Source organism: Canis lupus, chromosome 11, assembly GCF_011100685.1.
Source record: "Canis lupus familiaris isolate Mischka breed German Shepherd chromosome 11, alternate assembly UU_Cfam_GSD_1.0, whole genome shotgun sequence".
NCBI lineage: Eukaryota > Metazoa > Chordata > Mammalia > Carnivora > Canidae > Canis > Canis lupus.
The window spans coordinates 1,695,950-1,716,612 of NC_049232.1; the positions used below are offsets into that span (position 1 = coordinate 1,695,950).

Here is a 20,663-nt window from a genome sequence, read left to right on the forward strand (position 1 = left end):
GTTTTGTTTTTAAAGATTTTGTTTATTCATGAGATAGAGAGAGAGAGAGAGAGAGAGAGGCAGAGACATAGGCAGACGAAGAAGCAGGCTCCATGTAGGAAGCCTGATGTGGGACTCGATGCCAGGACTCCAGGATCACACCCTGAGCCAAAGGCAGATGCTCAATCACTGAGGCACTCAGGCATCCCCTGTCTGTTGTCTTTGACTGTGATGCTCGCCCAGTAATGGCCATGTCATCAGCTTTCCTCTTACCTGATCTTAGTTCACATTTTCAGAATGCAATTGTTTGTTTGGGGGAGAAGTAAATAGAATGGGTGTGGTAATATCTGTCCTAATGGCAGCAGACTTTGAGACCTTGCCCTCTGCGGGCAGTGTGCTCACTGTCCCCTGAGTTTGATCCTGTGCTTTTTCTCTGTTATACTGATGATTGTGGTCCAAGATCATCTGGCTACGTGGCAGGCCCATTGCCCTCTGACCCCGGAGTCCTAATCTGTTTTTTTTTATTTTTTAAAAGATTTTATTTATTTACTTGAGAGAGAGAAAGCACAAGCAGGGGAGGGCAATATTGTGTTTCCCTGATAAGCAAGGAGCCCGATGCGGAGCTTGATCCCAGGACCCTGGAATCGTGACCTGAGCTGAAGGCAGATGCTTAACCGACAGAGCTACCCAGACATCCCTAAACTGTTTTTTTAAGTAGATATCTTTATTGTGCTATTATGTGTCACAAATATCTAAAGAGAAAATATAGAAATCCTAATCTAGACAGCTATTTTGATAATTCTTACAAGAAATACTCACTCTAAATCTTAACTCTATATACTATATTCTAGAGGAGAGTAATACATGTTTTTTCTTTCTACTTTTTGGTCTCCTTCACCCATTTCTCCCACCCCCAACTGCACCCCTGGCAACCACCAATCTGTTCTCTGTATTTATAAGGTTGGTGGTTTTTATTTTGTTTTTTTAGATCTCACATATAAGAGAGATCATATAGTATTTGTCTTTTTTTTTTAGATTTTATTTATTTATTTATTTATTTATTTATTTAAGAGAGTGTGAGCATGAGTGGGGGGAAGGGTAGAGGGAGAGGGACAAGCAGACTCCTCACTGAGCCTGATGATGTGGGGCCCAACCCAGGACTCAATCCCAGGACCCTGGGATCATGACCCAAGCCAAAGGCAGATGCTTCACCCACTGAGCCACCCAGATGCCCCAGATTGTCTAGGTTTTTGTTTTTTGCTTTTTGCCATTGAACTGTATGAGCTTCTTACATATTTTGGATATTAGTACCTTATGAGAAATATGATTAACTGATATTTTTTCCCATTTTGTAGATTGCCTTTTATTTTGTTAATAGTTTCCTTTGCTGTGCAGAAGTTTCTAGTTTGTTGTAGTTCCATTTGTTTATTTTTGTTTTTTGTTGTTTTTGGTGCCAGATTAAAAAAATCATTATCAAGACCAGGAGCTTACCGCGTATGTCTCCTTCTAGAAGTTTTATAATTTCCGGATTTATGCTCAAGTCTTTAATCCGTCTTAAGTTAATTTTTGTGTATAGTGAAAGAGTGGTTGAGTTTTATTTTCTTGCATTTTCCACCATTGTGTGGTGTCCCGTTTTCCCATGACCATTAATGGAAGAAACTGTCCTTTCCCTGTTATATATTATCAGCTCCTTTGTCATAAATTAATCAACTGTATACATGTGGGTTTATTTCTGGGCTCTCTATTCTGTTCCACTGATCTGTGTGTCTGTTTCTTTGCCAGTACCATACTGTCTTAATTACTATAGATTTGTAATACTTAATTACTATAGCTTTGAAATCAGGGAGCATGATGCCTCCAGCATTGTTCTTTCTTAAAATTGCTCTGGCTATTCAAAGTCTTCTATAGTTCCATATAAATTTCAGGATTATTCGTTCTATTTCTATGGAAAATGCCCCTGGAATTTTGATAGGAATTGTATTGAATCTTTAAATTGCCTCAGGTAGTATGGACATTTTAACAATATTGATTTTTTCTAATCCATGAACGCAGAGTATCTTTTCCATTTATTTGTGTCTTTAATTTCTTTCATTAATGTCTTCTGGTTTGTTTTAAGTTATTCCTGGGTATTGTATTCTTTTTGATGCAGTTATGAAAGCATCATTTACTTTCTCTTTCTGATGGTTCACCAACATAGAGAAACATGAAAGATTTTTGTGCATTGAATTTGTATCCTGCATCTTTACAGGATTCATTTATTCTACCAGTCTTTTGATAGAGTCTGCCCAGGAGCTTGCCCTCTGACTCCAGCATCCTAATGCTAACCATGGCACCCCACCGCCCTACTACATTTATTCTCCTACTTAGTTTTGCCTTTAACAGACATTTACTGGGCACCCACTATGTAATTAGTAAAGGATCAGACACATTTTCTGCTCTTAAGGAGCTCACAGAGTGAAGTGGAGATAGACTCGCCATGCAGTATAAAATGAATATAAGTTGTGCTGCCAAACACAGGGCCAAGGCCCCCACAGTGGGAAGGGAGAGGCTGTAGACGAAACCTTGCAAGAGAAGCGGGTGCATTCACTAGATTTTGAAGGAGGATGAAGCTGGTCAGGAGAATAAAATGGGGAGGGAAGTCACTTCAGGCAGAGGGAAGAACTCAGGAAGAGGACCAAAGGTGGCCAGGAGCTGTGATGTCAGCCTGGGTCTCTGGTGATTTCATATTGCCTGAGAGTGGGCCAGAGGTCCTGCCATGTTAAAGGGTTAGAGCTTTACTCTCCAGGCAGTTGGTCACCATCAAAGGAATTTAAGCAAGAGAGTGGTATGATCCCTGTGCATGTTCAACAAATCTTTTTGAATTTCTTATTTTGAAAAAATTCTAGGTTCATAAGATAATGTAAAAGTCGTACAGAGAGGTCCCATGCATCCTTCACCCAGTTTCCCCCATTGGTTGTATATTTACATAACTGCAGTATAATACCAAAGCCAGGAAAGTGTGTGCATACAGTTCTATGGCGTTGTATCACCCGCAGAGGTCGGCATAAACACCACCACCAAAGTCAAGATTCACAACTGTTTCATCATCCCAGAGATCTCCCCTGTGCTACCCTTTACAGCCACATACCCCGCCCTGACTCTCCACCATTCATAACCCCTGGCAACCACTAATCTGATCCACAGCTCTATAATTTTGTCATTTCAAGAATGCTGTGTAAATGAAATTCTACTTTGCAGATGGGCTTTTTCACTTAAGGATAATGCCCTTAAAATCTACCAAGTTGTTTAGTGTAAGAGTCGTTGGTTTATTTCTGTTGCTGACTGGTAATGGTACGGATGTACAGCACTTTGCTTAACCATTCACCCACTGAAGGACACCTGAATTGTTTCCAGTTTTGAGCTGTTAAAAATGTAGCTGCTGTGAGCATCCGTGCATAGTTTTGTTTTATTTTTAAGATTTTATATATTTCTTTAAGAGAGAGAGAGATAGTGTGGGGGACAGAGGGAGGGAGAGAAGCAAGCTTCCCACTAAGCAGGGAGCCCCAAGTGGGGCTTGATCCCAGGACCCTGGGATCATGACCTAAGCCTAAGGCAGACACTTAACCAACTGAGCCACCCAGGCAGGCGCCCCATCCCACCCCACTCCTGTCATGTGCAGTGTTTTATGCGGGCAGATCTCCCTTTCTAAATGGCATGTGTACAGTGGTTTGGAGGTAGCAGGAATGGAGGCCTGGAGAGCACTTGGGCAGTTGCCATATCGAGGGAGCTCTGAGAAAGCCATAACCAGAGCAGAGGAAGGCAGGGCTGAGGAGGGGAAATGGACAGGCCCAGCTATTTGCAAGGGACCTGTAGGGAGGAGTCCTCAATGGATCCTTCCTTTCTAATCCAATCGTGGGGACTGTGATCACCAAACACTAGTGGTTGTCCTTTATCATAGTTTGTAGTGTAGTTTAAGAACTGACATCCGGAAGGATGTCTCTGAGATGCTGTAAGTCTCTTGATGATCAAAAACAGAGTAAGTTGTTATGCTGTGCCATTTTTGATAACAAAGTAGAAAAAATAAACGGATTAAAAACTTGAACAGCAAGTACTGAAATTAAGAGGGCAGTTGTGAAAACCTGCTTTTAATGGCAGTGGTCAGGTAATCTGTAGATACTGTATGTCCTGGGTATTCTGAACCATTCCTGTGGTTGAAGGTTGGTTGGCCTGAATCTGTAGATGACTGACTCATCATCATCAAAGAAAAACAGTCTTGGTGGAGTGAAGCCAGTAGGATGAGATGTAAAGGCCTGTGTTTTTTCCTGGCCTGGTCCTGACCAGCCCTTGGACATACCTAAATACAGTGAGAGAGATGAATTAGAATGGTCTATTGGGAAAGACATGAATATTGTCATCAGACACACCTAAATTAAGACCCCAGACCACGCCACTCTCCAGCTGAGGATTTGGGCAGCTCCCTCCTGTCTTCCGGCTCTTGTCTTCAGCTGTAGAGTGGGAGCAGTCCTGCTCACCTGCCAGACTGTGTGGAGGGCATTTATATCCATGTAGCTTAGAGCCTGGCCCACTCCTGCCTCCAGTCTCAGCTGTACCAAACCTACCCTACATTTAGGTCTCAGCTCTTCATTTAAAAAGATTTAATTTGTTTTTTGTTTTTTTTATGTGAAATATGTGCATGACTAAGAAAAAGCAACAGAAAGTTATAGTGGGAAGAGTGAAAGTCTCATTTTCCACTGTGTCTCAGCACTTGCTAGCATAGTGTGTGTATGCACAGGTGTGTTTGTGCATGCACACGTGCATGTGTGTGTATGTGTGTGTGTGGCTTTTCCCATAGATTGACATTTAATACGTGCACTCTTTAACTTGCTTTATTTCCTTTATATATCTTAGATATCATCCCTTTTCAGGACACAAATCCCTACATTATTTTTAATGGCTTTATTATGCTTTTATGCCATAGTTTATTCACTCATTCCAAGTGTACATTTTAGGTTATTTCTCATTTTTTTTTTGCCAGTTACAAGAAGTGCCACGAAACATTCTTGCACAAATATCTTTGAATATTTGTACATATATGTTTATCAGATACATTTGAGGAATTGTACTTTCCAGGTTAGGAGTCGCATGCATCTAAAATGTTCATTAGATATTACATATTCTCCTCCCCAAAAATGTTGTGCCAATTTACGGTGCTTACCAGCATGTATGAGAATGCCTGTTCTTTCACACCTGGGTTGATACTGTGAACAGACTTGCACTCAGGTCTTGACCCCTCTGGGAAACCTTCCTTTATATCCACTCTCACTCACATACTCCTGCTCATTCACTGGCTCCCCATCCCCACCCCCACCACTCTGCTGGGTTCCTGCTCTTAGGCCCACATCTACCCCCAAGCCACTTCCTAGGTGGTGTGATAATTATACTTTTGGCTGTTCATGGGAAGGGTCTATCTGGTTAGTGCTCTTTCAACAACCTTTGCCTTGTGCTTGGTGCACAAGACGCCCTCATGAAATGTTGGGAGGTCCCAGCGGATGATACCTGATGTCCCCGCAAGACTTGGACATTAATATTGTATTTATAGTAGTTGAATTGCTTATATTTAGAATGTCAGAGAATTTTTTATTTTTTAATGTTTTAAATTTTTTTGAGAATTTTTTTTTTAAAGAAACATTTCTTATTCTAGGCTCTAAACAAGTAGGATGTTCCTCCTACCCACTGCTTGTCTGTAGAGTGGGTAGATTTTACTCCAGAATCCTGGAGAGGATTCTACAAGTCTTCAGTCTTCGACAAATAGGGATTTTAGATCAGAGTGCTTCATTCAACAAGGGTTCATTGAAGCAGCATGGTAAAGAGGGAAGGGTGTGGATGTGAGCCAGATGCCTTTAGCAAGGGCTGTGCTCACTCCTTCCCCAGAGGGGTTCGCCCAGCACACTCAAGTCTGAAGAACCCAGGGAGCAGAGCGTGGCCCCCAGGGAGCTTCTTCAATGGCTGATTGGTAGACATTGGACATTTCCTTACATTTCTCGATGGAGGAGAGGGAAGACAGACCCTCCCTGCTTGTGAGGTGCTCCCGGCCTGGGGAAGGGAGACACAGGCCTACGGAAACTGACAGTCCAGAAGCAACTTGGGATGGGCAGGGACTGGGTCTCACTGCAGGGATCCCAGGGGAGGAACTAGCGCCCTGTACTGAGGGAAGTGAATGCACTGACTGCACCTTCAGTGTGGTGATAGCACAAAAATTCATACTCTTCCCAATTTGTAAACTGTCTTCTAAAACCTAGTTGACGTCCATTTTGTTGAAATATAATCTCAGCAGAGTTGATTTCATTATTGGCTAAATTACTGGCTTCCTTGGGTTGCCCTGAGGTGCTCACGAAGCCCAAGTTGGGCAGAGAAGGTGGCTTTGACAACTTCTCTCTTAGGTGAGTTTGGTTGGTTGGTTGGTTGGTTGGTTGGGTTTTTGGTTTTTTTTGTTTTGTTTTGTTTTGGTTTTTGGTTTTTGGTTTTTGGTTTTTGGTTTTGTTTTGTTTTTGTTTTGTTTTGTTTTGTTTTTGGCAACTAAGGGCAACATGCTTTAATTTAAAAATTATTTAAATCCTGAGATGAAAATACATCAATTCTCAAACCTAATGACATTATGTTCTCCCCATATTCACAAAAGCTAACCTATTGGTGTACCAGTCAGAATCTAGGCTACAGCAGCTGTGGCAGAGAGAGTTGCAGGGCTGCTCAACAAGGCTTGACTTAGCTTCAGTGTGGGCAGGTGGACCAGAACAGGGGGCGGCTCTGTGCCACAAGATCATTCAGGACTCTGGCTGGTGGGTGGCTCTGCTGTCTTCAGCATGTGACTTCCAACTCTGGGATCTATGACAGCTATTCCCCCAGCCAGCAGCAAGGAAGAAAGGTAAGGTGAATGGCAAGCAGCTTTCTTAAAAAAAAAAAAAAAAAAGAAAAGAAAAATGATGTTGAAGTGGCATACATCATTCTGCTCGTATCTCATCAGCCAAAAGCTGGTCATCTGGCCATTCCTGGCTGTCAGGAACGCAGTCAGATGTCATCTCTGGTTGGGCAGCCATCCGTCCAGCCAGAGCACAGAGGCTTCTGTACTAAAACCAAAGATGGAGGCGTGGGTCCTGGAGCTCGTCAGCAGCCCGGGGTTATCATGCTGCTCATCTCTCAGGCACTGCACATGCTTCTGCCCCAAGCCAGACTCGCAGACTGCATGTGTGCCCTGCCTATCTCCACTTGCTTCACCTGATTTCTCCTCCTTTTCTCTGGGTCCTGTACACCCTTCCTCCACACCGTGCATTCCTTTCCTCTCCACACCCGCCATGGCCCTGCTGTGTTTCTCCAGATCTGTCTTCTGTCCTGCCCACCCAAGCCACCGTTCTCTCAGCTTCCCGAATGAGCACTCTGGAAAGCACATCAGAGCACTTGCCTCTCTGCCTTGATGGCTCCACAGCCCTCAGGCCCGGGCCCAGATGGCTCCCAGCAGCTTCCAGGGCCCATGGTGATCTGGCGTCCTTCTCTTTCTCCTGCTTCTTCCCCTACTGCCCAGCAGAACGAAATCCAATGACTTGTCATGCTCAGAAGGCACGTCCACCTCTCTGCACATGCTCCTCTCTTGCCCAGAGCCTTGTCTATCCTCTGGGTTTAGGGGTCTCCTTGTGTCGGGGGCTCTTCCTGAGTATGCCCACAGTGTCAGCTCACCAAGGACAGACACACTGGCTGTTCCAGCATAGGACCTACCTTGTCCACAGTGGTGTCAGGAAGTGCTTTTTGAAGGCCAACAGTGCTGGTGTACTGCAGTAGGGCTAAGAAACAGCGGGTTGTAGTGGCCACCTGCCTTTCCTCTGGGTCTCCCTCTGATCCTTGGCACTTGCACGCCAATCTACCAACTTGAGCAATTCAGGTCTGGGCACAGTCCGCTCAAGCTCTGTACCTCTGCTGTCTGTCTCTGGCAAAAGAGTCCAAGGCAGATGCCACCTCCTCCATGAAGTCGTCCTTGCCTTCTGCACCCCTGCCAGTGCGTAGCACCTCTTTTGCCTTTTGAATTAGTTTACTTCTTGCTTATGCCCTTATGTTATTGTAACTTGTGTTATAATATGGATAGCAGCCTCAGTTCTCACATTTCTTCCCTCAACTAGCGAATTATGTGTGGTTTCCAGCCTAGCTGATTTGGGGGCACCTGGGTGGCTCGGTCAGTTAAGCATCCAACTCTGTTGTCCAGACCCCTGTTGGGCTCCACACTCAGCATGGAGTCTGCCTGAAGTATTCCCTCTTCCCCTGCCCCTCCCCCTGCTTGCCTGCCCTCTCCTTCTCTCTCTCTCTTTCAAAATAAATAAAATCTTTTTTTAAAAAAAGGACTAGCTGATCTTGCTATATTACCTATGTCACTTAACACCTTTTTGTACAAAAGGACCCCATGAGTGTTGAGTTGAATTGTCTCAGCCTCATAAAAACTATTTAAAAAATCCTCTTTAGAAATGGATATTCCTTCAGATGTCAGTAAAATGAAGCAACGTCATGAGAGAATCACTAGATACTGAATTATGGATCAAGGCAGCAAAAGTTTATTGAATGCTTATACTGTCATCCTGTCCCAGCAGTGTGAGATGCCTCAGTAAGCAAGACAGACCAGTTCCCGTACACCTGGACCTTAGGCATGGCTTGGCCAGGCCATTTAGCTCACAGCCTACCAGGCACTGATAATCCTGCTCTGGGTTGTCACAAGCCCGTGAGTCCATTCATCTAGCGCAGTGCTGGCTTCCCAGAGGTACTCCCTGCCAGTGTGCAATGAGTCTGTCACAGCGGCTTCTGGTAATCATGAAAATGGGTTAAAAAAAAAAAAAAAAAAAACTGGCAAGGGGCAGTGAAAGGAGTGGCCAGTTGGAGAAACTATCCAGTTGGAGAAACTATTCATTCGATCCAGATTCTTTGTTTACACTTGTTATTAATCAACCTATTTCCAGGTTTAATGGAAATTCTAGGCATCACTTTATTGAAATACAAATTATCAAAATTATCACTCCAGAAAACTCAGCAGGTCGACATCGAATATTAGATGGTAGAACAAACAGGAATTTGCTGGAGCTGTGCAATAAAATTTCCTGTTTTAAGGCATACAGAATGTTATTGTTGGCTTGGTAATTTTTTTAAAAAGAGCAAAATAAATAGCTTGCTGACTTTTAAATAAATGTCTTCAGACAAGAGCCAGGGAACCAAATTAATGTAGCTGCCTGCTGATTTCTGTTTGCTTGTTTTCTGTATAAAATCACACAGGCTCCTGCATGGTAGGGATCTCAGCCTATTGCCTGAACTACCAAAAGGCCACTTTGGGACTGCCAGTTTTTACTAATTTATCATAAATAAATGTCAGAGCATCCATGTCATTGACCATAGGTTACAACAGTTCTCCATCTAGGGATTTTACTGAGCCTGCTGGATGTGGGGTTTGGGCAATGCAGGTCCGCTCCAGGATGTGCCCAGGCACATACCCATGTCATCAGGCCCGCCATCCCATTGTTCTGTAACTTTCTCCTTTTACAGTCACTTTGACATAGGACTTGCTTTCTGCTTCATCACTTCACCTGAATTTGTGGACTTAGAAGAAGATAGGCCCTTTTGTAGTTTTTTTTTTTTTTTTCCTTTTTTTTTCCTTTTGTAGTTTTTGCAGGAATCATAGAAGGATCCCTTTGAAACCTCTCCCGAATGCCGTCATCCCTGAGACAGCCCAGCATATGCCAGTTCCACAGGAAGCAAGCTGATAAGAGTCATACAGTGACATAATCTTGTCATGGCTAGCAAACTGTACAAGTAAAAGAAAGGCTGTTATTTCCTAGTCCATTCCCTGGAAACCTGGTCATCCCTGGCCTGAGTGTTCCTTCCTTTCACGAGGGCCTCGTACCTCTGAAATGTTGCCTTTTTTTTTTTTTTTTTTTTTGCATGTTGCTGAAGTTCAGAACTTGGTGCAACTGAGTTTATCAACTTACAGCCCCATTGTCTTATGCCAGAAAATTTGCAGCACTCTTTAAGTGAGCTACACATGTGTAATCTCAGAATGTATGTTCATTCTGTTTTCCTTTTAGGGAACCTGACGACTGTACCAACTCTTTGGAATATTCTATGATACTACATCATGAGTGACAGTAAATGTGACAGTCAGTTTTACAGTGTGCAAGTGGCAGACTCAACTTTCACTGTCTTAAAACGTTATCAGCAGTTGAAACCAATTGGCTCTGGAGCCCAAGGAATTGTTTGGTAAGTATGATCTGTTTCAGTAGCGTGGACTGAGTTTTTTTCATCAAAAAACTAAATAAAACTAAATTGTCAGGACTTAGAAAACACCGATGATAAAAAAAAAAATACTCTTTTCATTGCAATAGGTTTTTGAACTAAATTGAGTCAACCTCTTGCTCTAGTTATATGTAGTCATATTGTAGGATACAAACCTAAATTCTTAGAATGCTGCATAAATTTAAATAGGTAGCAGTTTTTCTCTTTTTTCTTTTTTCTTTTTCTTTCTTTTTCATTCCTCCTGTCATTAGATAACTAGAGTAATAGGTATGACAGTGAGTTGTAACAGAAATTTGGAGTTTTATTCATTTCTTCATCCTGGCCACCTCTCCCTCCCCCCCTTTTACCCCCAATCACTCCTATTCATTTCTAGGCGCCGTCACTGCAGTGCCTTGCCCTTCCTTGGCAGGACGAGGCCACTCAGTGTCATTATCACCCCATGGATTAACCAGGAAGGGATGCTGTGTGAGGGGTTGGGCTGGCCGTCTCTTCCTTGGTGTCTCACTTCAGCCATGTGTCCAGCCCGTCAGAACTGTTGGTCTGACCGTGAGCCTTAGTCTCTTGCATGGTAAGACAGTCAGCTGCCGCGACATCACTGCCCAGCTAAAGGTAAAGTCTTTCACGTGTTTTCTAGACTACAGTTTTCAGCACTTCTCCAACTTTTTATCCCATAGTTTTCCTGGGCAAGACTTTTTTTTTTTTCCTTTTTTGGGTCAATAAAAACAAGATCATCTCTGCCTCTAAAAGAAACCCTGATAAAGCTAAATATCAAATGTTAACTGCTTGTAGGCAGAGGGGATTCCAGATAAGAGAGGACTCTTCTGGATGTTCTGGTAGGGGTGCTTGTTTTCATTAGAGATTTTGAGTTTAGAGACTCTGCACCAGTGGTTTGTAATGATCCTTGGTTATAGAGACCTGCAATCAGGAAGTCAGGTGCTTCCTTCAGCCTAGGTGGTTGGAGGCCCCAGGGGGTTAAGAGGAGATTGCAGTTCAGAGCTTCTCAGTTCAGAGCTAATGCAGGAGAAGGGGCTGTGTGGAAGGAATGTAGGCATGTGTCTAAAATAACGGTAATCTCAATTTCCAAATGATAGCATGCTGTACTGGTACTAAAATCCAGTGTGCCAAGAGAAGTTTTAAAGTCACTGGATGGTCCGATTGAGGACACTTCAATTCATATAAAAAGGTCTAGACAACAAAACATTCTTTTGATTCATAATCCATCTCTTATTTGGAATCAGTTGGTCATTTGACACAGGTAATTTGGCAAGACTGTTATCAAGGGCATTTAATGTAGTAACCACAGTGAGAGCCTGACTGGAAGTTTAAAAGTCATTGTAAAATGGAAGGTTTTATAAACGGCAGGCAGCTAAAATTAATGACTCAATACAGCATGGTGAATAACAGTAAAATCATGTGCTACTTGATGAAATACTATTTTACAGAGATTGGTTTTGACTTCCAGGTTGCATAGGCCACGTTTCATCTTTATTTTTTAAAGAAGTGTTTAATAATGAAATTACTCATTATGGATGTGTGGTTTTTTTTTTAATTAAAAAAAAATTTTTTAAGATTTTATTTATTTATTCAGAGAGAGAGAGAGACAGGCAGAGGGAGGAGCAGGCTCCATGCAGGGAGCCCGATGTGGGACTCGATCCCAGGTCTCCAGGATTACACCCCAGGCTGCAGGCGGCGCTAAACCACTGCACCACCGGAGCTGCCCTGGATGTGTGTTTTTCATTTAAAAATGTTTAGTTTCAAACACAAGTTCCTAATATGCCATTATAAACTAAACTTCCTCTGGAAAAGCAGTGGCAGAATTTTACAGGATGGAAAATTCTGAATTAAAAAAAAATTTAAAAACTCAGAGTCCAGAAATAAACCCATACATTTATGGCCCGTTGATTTTGGAAAAGCGTGCCAAGGTTATTCAGTGGGGAAAGAACAGTCTCTTTAACAGTGCCAGGACAACTGTATATCCACATGCAGAGGGATGCAGTTAGATCCTTACTTCATGTCCTGTAAAAGTTAGCCCAGAGTGGATCATTGACCTACGTATGAGAGCTAAAAGCATAAAACTCTTAGAAGAAAAAGTGGGAAGCTTCATGACTTTGGATTCTTAGAAATGACACCAAAAGCATGAGCAATACAATTAAAAATTGGACTCCATCAAAATTGAAAACTTTGGTTCATCAAAGGACATGGTCAAGAGAGTGAAAAAACAACTCACAAAATAGAGAAATGTTCACAAATCACATATGCAGTAAGAGTCTAGCATCCATATGTATAAGGAACTCTTACAACTATAAAAAGACAATCCGATTTAAAAAACAAATAGGCAAAGGACTTTAACAGACATTTCCCCAAAGATCTGTAAATAGGTTAACAAGCACATGGAAAGGGTATCATCGTTAGTCATTAGGGAAATGAAAATCAAAACCGTAGTGAGATACCACTTCATACCCACTGGGATTGAAGAAATTAGAACCCATACACATTGCTGGTGAGAATGTAAGACAGTGCAACCACTTGTGGAAAATAGTTTGACAGCTCCTCAACATGGAGTTACCTCGGGTCCCAGTAAATACACCTAGAATTAAAGACAGATATTCAAACAAAGATTTGTACACACATGTTCCTAGTGGCAGTGTTCATAATAGTCAAAAGATGGACACAGCCCAAATGTCCATCAGTGGATGAACAGATGCACAAGTTGTGTTATATGCATACATGGGATATTTATAAAAAGGAACAGACCACTGGCACATCTGACAATATGGATGATCCTCAAGAACATGCTACACAGAAGAAGCCAGACATTTATGAGAAACATCCGAAGTGGGTAAATCCATAGAGGCAGATACAAATTTGTGGTTAACAGAGGAAAGATAGTGGGAAGCAACTGCTTAGTGGGTGTGGGGTTTCCCTTTGTAATGATGAAAATCTTTTGGAATGATCTGGATACGGAGGTGGTGACTACATGATAATGTGAATATACCAAACGACACTGAAATCATTCACTTTCAAATGGTGAATTTCATGTGTAAGTGAATCTCACCTCGGACTTTTTTTTAAAAAAAAAGCAAACTGGAAGATGCCTTAAACAAAGGATCTTTGTCATTTATAGTGGATATTTAACTCCTGATACCATAGTATCATATGTGATGACATTTTCATACTATATTATGTATAAAATATGTTGTCATTTTCCTGTAGTAGCTAAATTTATATATTCACAGAATCCTAACAGTAATTTCACTAACTCTTAATATTTTCCTTTACATGATTTTATGACAATTTTATTAATATTTATAGGAGCAGTTTTTATTTCACATGCAGAAAGGTAGGAAGAAAGAAGTATGTTGTCACTAAAAATTTTTTTAATGATTTTATTTGTTTGAGGCAGAGCACAAGCAGGGGGAGGAGCTGAGAGAGAGGGAGAAGCAGGCTCCTCACTGAACAGGGAGCACAATGTGAGGCTTGATCCCAGGATCCTGAGATCATGACCTGAGCCAAAGGCAGACGCTTAGTCAACTGAACCATCCAGGTGCCCCTGTAGTGGCTAAAATTTTAACACCATTCTAAATCTTATCTCTTGCAAATCCCCATTCCCATAGCCTGAGTTTTGATTCAAAGGAAAGATCAAACACTGGGTTTCTGTTCTTTCTTTTTTTTTTTTTTTTAATTTTATTTATTTATGATAGTCACAGAGAGAGAGAGAGAGAGAGAGAGAGGCAGAGACACAGGCAGAGGGAGAAGCGGGCTCCATGCACCGGGAGCCCGATGTGGGATTCGATCCTGGGTCTCCAGGATCGCGCCCTAGGCCAAAGGCAGGCGCCAAACCGCTGCGCCACCTAGGGATCCCGGTTTCTGTTCTTTCTGCTCAAGAAAGAAGTCATTAGGGGATCCCTGGGTGGTGCAGCAGTTTGGCTCCTGCCTTTGGCCCAAGGCGCGATCCTGGAGACCCGGGATCGAATCCCACATCGGGCTCCCGGTGCATGGAGCCTGCTTCTTCCTCTGCCTGTGTCTCTGTCTCTCTCTCTCTCTCTCTCTGTGACTATCATAAATAAATAAAAGTTAAAAAAATAATTAAAAGAAAGAAAGAGGTCATTAGGGGCAGCCCTGGTGGCTCAGTGGTTTAGTGCCACCTTCAGCCACCGGGGTGTGGTCCTGGAGACCCGGGATCGAGTCCCGTGTCAGGCTCCCTGCGTGGAGCCTGCTTCTCCCTCTGCCTGTGTGTCTGCCCCTCTCTCTGTGTCTTTCATAAATAAATAAATAAAATGTTTAAAAAAAAAAAAAAAGAAAGAAGTCGATACTTGGAGCTGATTAAGCCTAATTAATTAGTTAAAACTTAATGAGCCCAGGCACACTCTACAGTTTATTTCACAGTCTTGGATGTCACTATTCACTTACCTTTGTAACACAGCCAATTAATCATTACCAGATCAAAGCCTATTGGCTGGGGTTAACTTTACTGGATGCATGCAAAGGGGGTTAATGTGACACAGATCATTGATGTCTTTTTTTAGAAATGTTGGTACAATTATGAAAATCATTCTTAAACTTCTGAGATGTTTCATCTTTTGGCCTTTAGATGAAGTGTCATCCTGGGATTTGGGCCTACATGGCTAGAGACCTGGTTTCTGTGATTACTACATTGCTCCTCCCCACCAGAGCTGGTGCTGCCTTGCTGTCAGCCAGGGCAGTGGGTGACTGCCCCTCACTTTCCTGCCAGGCTTGAGGCTTCGTGGTCCCGTTGAGCTGCAGCAGTGGTGGTCCTCAAATTGAGAGGAGAGTACTTTTCCCATGAGACTTTCCCCACATCTTCTGAGGACTTCTTCTTGGCTCTATTTTGCATTATTAGCATCTTGGGTATTGGCATTTTGCTAAAAGTTCTCGGAAGAAAAATGTTCTGTACGTGGTGCAAGGAGCAGCCTTACCCCTCGTTTGAATAGAGCAAGAAATCGCTTCTCGACCTTTTGGCTAAGATCAAGTGTGAATAGAGCAAGAAACTACTAATGGTGCCAGACAGACCCCTTTCTGTCCATCAGTGACAGAAAGACCTGAATGTCCCCACCATCAAGCCCTAACATCTAGATAACCAGTTCTCTCCAGCGTTCCTTTCCCTGCAAACATGGCAGGTTCTTTCCCATGACCATCACTTTTGTTCCCAACGCATGTTCAGTTAGATTGTCCTCAGAAACCCACCAGTCTTTCAAGACACTATCCCTGGTCTTTCAAGATTAATCTCGTGTATGAAATGTCCCCAGGTAATCACAGCTCATGTTTAGAATCCAGCCTCCGCTATGTTGAACCAAATGCTTGATCGATGTGCACATGTGCAAGTGCACATGCGTGTACACACATACACACACACACACACACACACACTATCTCACTCTCACTCCAGAACCATAAAATAGTAAATCTGTTATTTAAACTAGGAAATTTGTGGTAATTTCTTATAATAGTAATAGGAAACTAACACGGGGGCATGCATGTTCTTACTTTTTTTTTTTTTAAGATTTTATTTATTTATGAAAGACACAGAGAGAGAGAGAGAGAGAGAGGCAGAGACATAGGCAGAGGGAGAAGCAGGCTCCATGCAGGGAGCCCGATGTGGGACTCATTCCGGAGACTCTAGTATCACGCCCTGAGCTGAAGGCAGACACTTTAACTGCTGAGCCACCCAGGCATCCCATGTTCTTACATTTTTGAGAAATAAAATATCATAGTAGCAATAGTACATGGTTTACCAAACTTGTTCATTGTCTGTTCAAAGTAGAGCTTTATAAAGACCTAGGGACTGGAGTGTGGGCAAGCCAAGGTACCAGTACTGGAATGGGATTACATGGAAGAGCTGTGATCAGAGTAAAAACAATTTTTAATTGTTTCTGCAATTGTCCTTGATTTGTTTCTATGTTTTTGTTGTTCATTAAAAATATTAGTAAAATAAATTAGGAAGTAAGTTTTAAAATGTTAATAGCTTTGGATTATTCATAAGCATCAACTAAATTATTTAATAAAATTAAGTCATTGGAAGATTTTGACGCTGTAGTGGGGAAAATGTGTGTACATTTCTTTTATATCAATTCAGTTTTTTCTTTGTCCTTCTAAAATCTCAGGTTGTTCAACCAAATTAGGATTATCTGTTTTATGGACAGCTGTAGGAAGTGTATATTTTTAAAAAAATGTTTAATATTGGATCCGGCAGTCCCTAGAAGGGACCATTAACCTGAACATGAAATGGTTAGTCTAGCTCTTACTCCTTTTCCTCTCTCTGGTTCTGTGTACCCATGAATGTTGCCTTGCTCTCACACCGTTTTATTTTCTTTCTAGTAGTGCAAGTAAATAAACACATAACTTTCTGCAACAACATTTCTATGATGAAGAAGGTGTATAGCTTAAAGTGCAGGAAGAGTGTGATTCGAGAGGACTGGGTTCCTAGGCCAGCTGTGATCCACATCGCAGGAGTCTTTTGTGACCTTGGGCAAATCCTTTTGTCTTTGTGGGTCTTAATAGTTTCATCTCTAAAATGAGTGGTTTAGAGCTTCTGGATCAGAAGCTAACAAGATGATCCAGGACAGTTAGTGCAGAAGAGCTTTTAACAAGTTTCTCAAATGTAAAAAGTAATTGGGAACTGGGTGCAGATAAACAGAGCAGAGGAAGTGAGAATAAGTAGACAAGACATTTGCACAAGGAAGAGGACCTATCTATAGTAAAACCCCAAAGAGGCTGTGGGTATAGAGATGACAAATACAGAAAATGAAGATGACACAAGTGGCTAGAAATAGGAGTGTTCATTATGAAACATTCATGCCAGTTGGCTCCCAGCATTCCCGTCCTCACCCTCGCACTCAGCATTTGCACTTAGAGTGCAAGTAGGTGAATGAAGAATTACTAAGACAGGATCCAGAGGAGGGCAGAAGCCTAGTGAGGGGAGCCCCGGATTTGGGGCTCTTTCCCCTGAGGACATTTGAAAATTCTAGAATGGGCAGCTGAGGTATTGAGTAATACTTGAGATTGCCTTGGGGGGCACTGGCAGACAGACATTGGAGCCCAGGGCCCTGTAAGGGGCCTGGTGAACTTCTTCACTTTGAGTGGAGTCCTCTAAAGGACTGCATCCAGGAAGTGAGAATGAACCAGAAAGAAACCGTTCCCTGCAGGCACTGCCACTCTGCTTCAGATCACCTCAGTTCACTGAACTTGAACTGAAATTGCTAGTGCCCTGCACCAGGTACCCAGAAGAAGTGAATTTAAATTCTCCCTAGAGGAAAACAGTATCATACTGGATAGTAAATTATTTCTAGATAGCAACACATAATCACAGATAACTAGTCACTGAGGAGATTAGACAACATGCTCACCAGCACAAACAGAAAAGAAACAGATCCAGAGGGGAAATTGGTATTATTAGATCCAAACTTTTAAGTAGCTATGATATTATGTTCAGGATGGTAAAAGGGAAGATGAAAAATGAGAACTTAGAAAAAAAGAGAACTAAATAGAAACTCTAGAACTGTAAGATAAGAAATCAAATTATGAAATTAAGGGACCATAATTAAGGCAATAATTATTTCCATAATTAAGGAAATTAAGGCAGACCATATAACTGAAGAGAGATTTATCAATCTGAAAAATGGATCAGGAAAAAATTCCAGGATGAAGCCCAAAGAGACAAAAGTATAGAAAACTACAGAAGAGCAGATGTATTAGTTTTCTAGTGCTGCATAATAAATTACCACAAACTTGGTGTTTAAAGAAAAAAAACAGCCATTTATAATATCATAGTACTATAGGTCAGAAATCTGCATGGGCTTGCCCAAGTTTTTGCTCAATATCTCACCAAATTGACATCAAGATGTTGGCTGGGCTGCACTCTCATCTGGAGGCTCTGAGAAAGAATGTGCTTCCAAGCACAGTCACAGGACCCAGTTCCTTGCAGCTGTAAGTCTGAGGTCTCCATCCCTTGCTCTCTGTCAGCCAAGGGCCACCACACTTTTAGAGCCTCCCACATTCCTTCTTACAATGCCGCCCCCCCCCCCATCTTCTAGGCTGCAGTGGTCCGTCTAACCCTTCTCACGATAAAAAATCTCAGACTTTCTCCTCTTCCCAGCAGCCAGAACAAACTCTGCTTCTAAAGGGCTCTTGTCATTAGATTAGCCCCAGCTCCTGTTTCTTAATTTCATGAGAGTATGCTTAGCCTTGTTGTAGGACATGGGTCAATATACGTAAAAATCAAATGTCTAGAAATTGGTAGAATGAACCACTTTGACAGTGGTTTGACATTATCTACTAAAATATATACAGTCTCATCCTTAGCTATGTACTTATCAGAAATGCATGCATAGGGGACTCAGAGCCCTGTGTGAGAACATTTATGACCATGTTTTTTGTAATCGCTTGCAAACTGAAAACAACCAAAGTGTCTATCAACATTATGTCATATAGCCATGCAAAGGCATATTATAGCAATGACACAGAATAGCTACACACAACAACAGACGAGTCTCACAAATGTAATGTTGAGTGAAAGAAGTCAAATTTCAAAAACTAGGCAAAAATAAGCCATGGGAGGTGGGGAGAGGGAGCTTGAAAATTCATGTTTAGCTGGTTGAAGCAAGGAAGTGATTATCATAAAAGTCAGATGTAGTCAGAAGTATCCCTCCTGTCATCTTTGAGGGACAGGAGGGATAGTGATTAGTAGATGTTGTGGGGGTTATTGGAGTGATGCCAACAAAACATGGCTCTTTGTGATAAATCATTAAGCTGAGGAACAGGACAGGAAGTTGAGGAATGAATATCACCAGTACTCAATGTTGGAAATCTGTGGAGTTCTCAGAGAAAATTGAATGTGAAGTCAGAAGACAAACCATCAGTCAAGGCTGAGAGCAAAATAAGATCATTTATCTTCCATACACTTTTTCTGAGGAAATTCCTTGAGGATGTATGTATTCTACCAAGAAAGAGAATATGAGAACATGTATGACCAGAAACATGGGGGCCAGTGAAAAAAATTCCAGGGATGAAGCTGTGCAGCAGGTCTTGAAAGAAATTGCAAGAAAAAAATATCTTCAAGAATGGAATAGACCCCAAACAATATGTGAGTGAGAAGGTAGAAAGTACTGGGGATAGCCTTCAGAAAGGGGTATTTTTCTTCTCCCCACCCCCCCAACTTTTATTTGAGAGAGAGAGAGAGCAAGAGCAGGGAGGAGAGGGAGAAGCAGGTTCCCTGCTGAGGACCTTGGGATCCTCACCTGAGAGAGAGGAAGGCAGATGCTTAACCAACTGAGCTACCCAGGCTCCCTTTCTTTTAATAAGAACAATCCTTCGTTAGGAACTTGTGGTGGAAAAGCTAGAAAGTCATGGTCCACATGTCAAACAGCTTTAAAAGGACATGATGTTTGAACAACTGATGGAATTGAAAAGAATAAGAAAAGAAAATCCATTTGACTGATGCCAGAAGTCGTCTCATTCTCTTGTGAGTGGCAATGAGGGTCATGTGATCCTTAGAAAATGAAATGTCATCTCAGCTCTGCAATTAGGAACTTTGACATGTGCCTGCATACATAGTCTCTTTGTCTTGGTTTTCAACTTTTGGACACATCCAAAACAAGCCCAGAAGACTTAGTTGTAGAGTAAGGAGATATGTTCTCTGGCTTGACTATTTGAGACAGAGTTTGGAGGAAGGGAAAGAGAGCAGAGCGTGCTGAAGGCCAAAGAGATGGACTGTGATGGCCTCATCTTACATACTGGAGGTCCTGAGGTTCCCTTGAAAGTTGATAGAACAAGAAGTTTAGGCACATTGTTTGGAGTTATAAAGGTAACCAAGGGAAAAGTTTAAAATAACATGAGAGCAAAAAGCTGGGAGGAGTTCGGGGTTTCAAGTAAAGTGACTAAATCTTTAGTTTTGGGGGAGTAGATAGACAATTTCTGAAACTGATAAATGAGAAAATAATGATAAAAGTATATTTGGAGTTGAGGAGTGAGCACAAGAATTCAAACCAGAAGTAATTGAAGGTGGTTTTTCCAAGGATTGGCACTAGTAGTGGAAATAGGTGTCTGTACACGTCTGCCCATTTGGCTCATTTTGAACAAAAACTTTTGAGATCAAAAAAGGTGTAACTGTTGTCACATTTTAAGACTGATAAATATAGGTACAAGTACACATGTATATTAATTGTTGCACAAGTAGATTTATCATTAACATTTTATAATTTGTATGAATGGTGCATTTTCATATGAGCATGAAGATTTACATATGTGTATACATGTACACATAATGTGACCTGAATTAGAAATAATTACAAAGTAACATGATCTCTAGCCTTCGATTTAAAAAAGATTGACCTGAGGATTGTTGGCAGAAAAACACTAATAGAAATGAATAAGTG

At 41.8% G+C, this 20,663-nt stretch overlaps 1 protein-coding gene across 5 annotated transcripts in view; it reads left to right on the forward strand.

Annotated features, from left to right (window-relative positions):
• Nucleotides 1-20,663, forward strand: part of MAPK9 (mitogen-activated protein kinase 9) — a 51,602-nt gene that overhangs the window by 4,524 nt on the left and 26,415 nt on the right. For 3 of the 5 annotated variants that reach the window (XM_038551716.1, XM_038551717.1, XM_038551715.1), the window contains exon 2: nucleotides 10,065-10,236. In XM_038551716.1, the coding sequence (XP_038407644.1) occupies nucleotides 10,115-10,236 (122 nt within the window). In that variant the 5' untranslated portion in view covers nucleotides 10,065-10,114. Of the gene's footprint in view, nucleotides 1-10,064; nucleotides 10,237-10,645; nucleotides 10,882-20,663 lie in introns of those variants that run through there. The other 2 variants (XM_038551718.1, XM_038551719.1) reach the window with 2 other exon arrangements.